General features: G+C 41.3%; 1 protein-coding gene across 1 annotated transcript; it reads left to right on the top strand.

Annotated features, from left to right (window-relative positions):
- Positions 1-760: 760 nt before the first annotated feature.
- Positions 761-2,329, top strand: LOC133806146 (uncharacterized). The gene is made up of 3 exons (XM_062244272.1): positions 761-1,285; positions 1,582-2,096; positions 2,194-2,329. The coding sequence occupies exons 1-3, from the start codon at positions 761-763 to the stop codon at positions 2,327-2,329; spliced, it is 1,176 nt and encodes a 391-aa protein (XP_062100256.1).
- Positions 2,330-4,703: the final 2,374 nt, after the last annotated feature.

Below are 4,703 nucleotides of genomic sequence, written 5' to 3'. Positions count from 1 at the left end.
GCACCCCCGTTACTGTTACGAAACACGATGTGAAGCAAACTGATGTGGCACTACTGTTTGAGAAAAGGGTATGTGAATCTTTCTCTATTTCTCATTGTTGTTCTGATATATTTTGCCTTCAGTATTATTTGCGATATATTTGCGAGTTTTACGCGACATTTGTGCGACAACATTTTTCTTCATGCGATTTACATTATCTGTTTTGCGACATATTTGCGACATTATGCGATTTTTTATTTTGTGATTTATATTTTATTTCTTTTAAAAATATTAGCGACATAATTGCGACTTCTTGCGACATAAATGCGATTTTTATTACTTTGTTGATAATATAATTTTGCGACATTATGCGATGTTTCTTTGAGTTTCTGCGATATTGATTGTTTTCTTATTTTTTGGTTATGCAGATGGTTGTTCTTCAAATCTTGCACCCTCGGAATTGGGAGGTTGAATACTGGAAGTCCAATTGTGAGGGTGAAGTCCCCACGGTGGATATGGGCTCAGATGAGATGGAAGAAACAGAAGCTGGAATACAAGATTCCCTCAATTCGAGACCCAAGCAAAATGGGTGGCGGAATATGTTCAAACTGCAAAAATCATTCCACCATCACCATCGAAAGAACAAACAGAGCCGTCCACATCAGGCACTGTGCCTCCAACCTCAACTCCTGCAGCCAATGACGCCGACTACCTTGGGTTGGCGAAGAGATTGGAGAAGGTCGAAACCTAACAAATAGCAATTCTGGCTGCACAGAATGAGATGAAGACTACGTTTGAGAGTAGTCAGGCGGAGATGAAGAAGCTTATCATGGATCAACTTGCGACCGTGATAAGTTTGTTACAAAAGCAACCATCACAGCCAGCAGAGGATGAACGTCGTCGGTATAATTCTGGTTCTGAAGATGACGTGTACCCTGAAGATTGGGAACCCAACGTAGACGAGGTTCCTTCTACTCCAACGGATGCCATTATTATGGCCATCGGAGATACGCAGTCTCAGGATGTGCAACAGTTGGATGGGCCACCAGCTGGAGTGGAATTTGTGAGGAGGGCAAAACGGAAGCCAGTGTATTTGAAGGACTACACAGCGGGGAAGAAGAAACAACGAACTGGTCCTGTTGAGGTTGATACTTTGAGGCCAGCAAACCCACGACTGTACAAATTTTTCAAAAGGTGGATTACTTACTCGAGGGACAACTGCCGTCCTAGAGAAGTGCACACTGGCATTGCCGATCGAAGTTGGTTCGTGAAGTTGATGGTGGAGCACGAATGGATCGACGATTCTGTAAGTACTTGTTTCTTAACTGTTTAATTTAACTGTTTTCTCATTTTGAATAATACATCATTTTATTTGCGATATTTAGCGATGTATAAGTTGATTGTTTGTTTAAATCGTAATTAAATCGCTTTAAGTCGCTCTGAAAATCGCGAAAATGGTACATTGGGATATGCGCGACGTTTGGCGATGTCTGTGCGACATAAAGCGATTTAATTACAGAAATTGTGTTTTATGCGACTTGTTTGCGACATTTGTGCGACTTTTTTGTGATTCGATTCTAACCATTTTTATTTCAAATGTAGCAAATTGATGCCATATTCCACTTGTTGAGAAGAAGGAGGAAGCTCTTCCCTAAGGTGTACACTACGAATTGTGTGGTTCTGGACACATATGCTCCACAAATATTTTCAATGTACTGGAATTGTCATGATGGTGACAGAAGCACATTTATCTGGGATGAGTCAATTATTGATTATGTGAGGGGGAAGGAGCATCGGCACTTGCCTTGTTGGGAGAACCAGGAGTACATCTACTTCACATTGAACCTTCCTGCTGAGAAGCATTGGGTGGCTGTTGAGGTAGATATTGAGAATTGGCAAATTGTTGTATATGACTGTGATATCGGCGCCACGACTGAGGACAATATGAAGTCATATTTGAAGCCTTATACCGAGATATTTGCATCCTTATTGCGGGCTTCTGGTTATTTTAAGACCAACAGTTATGTATTTCCGGTTGAAACAGGTGATCTCAGCCAGCTCCCACCAATGCATTATAAACGAGCTACTCCGGAAGTTGTACCACAAGCGGAAAGCAGGTAAATGTCTCTTTTTGTATTTATTTTATTTTGTACTCCATTATGAATTACTTTACTAAATTGTTACTAATAATTACCAATATCTTTTTATTTGCAGTGGCGATTGTGGAATATATGCCATTGAATACGTGGAGCACCGAATGTTGGATCTGCCGTTTGAGAAAGTTAACGATGATAACATGCTCACCTTTAGACATAGGTGGTGTGTTGACTTATTTTACCAGAATGTATAATATTTACGACACTATTATATTTTGTCAGATTAGTAAAATATGTTAGAAATCGTCTTCAATCGCTAATTTCGCTTTGAAAATCGCACATTGTCGCACATTTACATCGTCTGAAATCGCATTTATCGCACAAAAATCGCATACAAATCGCATAATTAATCTCCATAGCAAAATATATCGCACAAAATCACAATACTAATCGCAAAAACATCGCCAGCTATCGCAAAATTGGAAAAAAAATCTACTTTGACCCTGTTAAAAATTCTACATGGTTCACACATTCCTGTATAAAAAAAAAGGTTAAAAAACTGTAACAGCAACCAGGAATACAACACAAAAATCCAGTCCAAAAATAAGTGCATTACAACTAATATAGATAAGTACACTAATAGAGAAAAGCTTCAAACTCGAGCTTTGCATGTAGCTCTGTTGTGCCCCGAACCACCGCAGTTAGTACAATGGCGAGGTTCCACAACCACTTGACCATTAGACGGGCGACGCTTCGTCGGTCTTCTACCCGCATTGCTCTTCCTAGGCCGACCCACCGGTTTTTATCCACTGGTACCCCGACTCTCATGTTCTTGATGTGTTCCGGTAGTACCCAATCATCCTCCTCGCCGACAACATTAATTGTTGCATCGTAGGTCTTCTTTCACATGTCTTTTGTGTAGTACGGGGAGCTAAGTGCGTACAGGCTAGCATTCTGACTAATTGTTGCAGCACATGCATGAGGACAAGGGAATTTTAGCAATTGGAACATTCCGCATGTGCATGTTCTCTCGACTAAGTCCACATCACCACCTCTCTGACCTTCAGGACCCGTACCAACGTTAAATAATTTTGCACCATTACGATAGACAGTCCTGAACCTACCATCTTCATGTTGTGCTTTTAAATCCTTCTCAAAAGTAGTTGCCAAAGGGGTAGTGCACTTACTTGCATTTTCGAGACGATCAGCAAACCAATTTTGCAGTGTGAACCTGGTGAATTCAACCAAAGTAGTTATTGGATATTTCCTGAATTCTTCTGTCACGTTGTTGAAGCTTTCAGCGGCGTTGCTTGTCATTATGTTGTACCGATCGCCTGGACAATAAGGACGAGCCCACTTTTCAAGCCCTATTTGCTCGACGTATGTAGCAATGGGAGGATCCATCCGTTTGAGCACCTCAAAATGTCTATCACATTCAGTCTTCGACCATGCGTAGGCTGCCAACCATATTTGTGTGTTACATACATCAGTCTTGAACTTGAACGTGACATTCATAGTAATATGTTTAAAGCAAAAACAATGGCATGCTTCGAGGAAAACGACCTCGACAGCATATTCAATGCTCTGATGCCTATCTGATACGAACACAAGGTTTTCAACCTCCCCAATGGCTTCCCTTAACTTCTGCAAGAAATACTTCCAAGAGTCGTGGTTCTCACTGTCGACAATTGCAAAGGCCATCGGAAACAATTGGTTGTTTGCATCGTACGCAACAGCAAGTAACATTGTGCCCCCATACTTTGTCTTCAAGAATGTTCCGTCAATACTAATCACAGGACGACAAAACTTAAATCCCCTCCTACAAGCATCCAGTGACCAAAAACAGTACTTGAACCGGTCTTCCTCTCTCACAATGTCAGTAATAGTACCTGGATTCTTCTGTTCCAGCATGTACAAGTAACCATATAACTTTGTATAAGATTCTGCTGGCATACCCCTCACATACGTAAGTGCCTTCTCTCTGCACCTCCAAGCCTTCTCATAACTAATCTTGATGCCATAATCCTTAAACATATCCTCTGTATGTCTTTTGCCATGTACTTAGTTCCATTTGATGTGTACTTTTCCTTAATAATGTGGCCAATAACCCACGGTGCTGCTTGACGGTGATAAGAATTTCTAGAATCCAAGTTACATGTGTGTTCGTTGTGGAACACAGTAACCTCGAACATGTCACAACGTGCCTTCTTCCCCCCCCCCCCCCCCCCTTAATCTCCATTTACAATTTTGATCCTTGCAAGTAACGTACAACACATTAGTGCCAGACTTCCTCACCATCCACTCAAAATTCTTTTTCAGTGCATACCTTCCCACTACATTCTTAAATTCTTCCTTGTTTGTGTACAACTTGCTAAGATGTATCTCCCCTGAAGGCGTACCACTAAGAGATGTCGTATAGACATGATTTTCCTCTATGTCTTCCCTAGTCCACATAAGAGGTTTGAATTTGGTACAAACTTCAAATTCAGAAACAGGAGTACTAATGGAAGGACCTGGCCGACTGCTACTAGTTCCTGGTGTTTGGTGATTCTCACTATGGGGGGGTCTTCTTTGTCGCTCTGCTTGGTTGCTTGGAGTTAGTTCCAACCTCAAGGGAGGTACCTGTAC

This window comes from Humulus lupulus, chromosome X (genome assembly GCF_963169125.1).
Source record: "Humulus lupulus chromosome X, drHumLupu1.1, whole genome shotgun sequence".
Classification (NCBI taxonomy): domain Eukaryota; kingdom Viridiplantae; phylum Streptophyta; class Magnoliopsida; order Rosales; family Cannabaceae; genus Humulus; species Humulus lupulus.
Note: the sequence above shows the minus strand (reverse complement) of the source record. Positions and strands in the feature narration are given on the sequence as shown.

Excerpts from the sequence above, each read along its gene's own strand:
- LOC133806146 (XM_062244272.1), top strand. The coding sequence starts at position 761 with ATGAAGACTACGTTTGAGAGTAGTCAGGCGGAGATGAAGAAGCTTATC. Across the intron at positions 1,286-1,581 it reads ACGAATGGATCGACGATTCT|CAAATTGATGCCATATTCCA; the intron begins GTAAGTACTTGT and ends TTTCAAATGTAG. Across the intron at positions 2,097-2,193 it reads GTACCACAAGCGGAAAGCAG|TGGCGATTGTGGAATATATG; the intron begins GTAAATGTCTCT and ends TTTTATTTGCAG.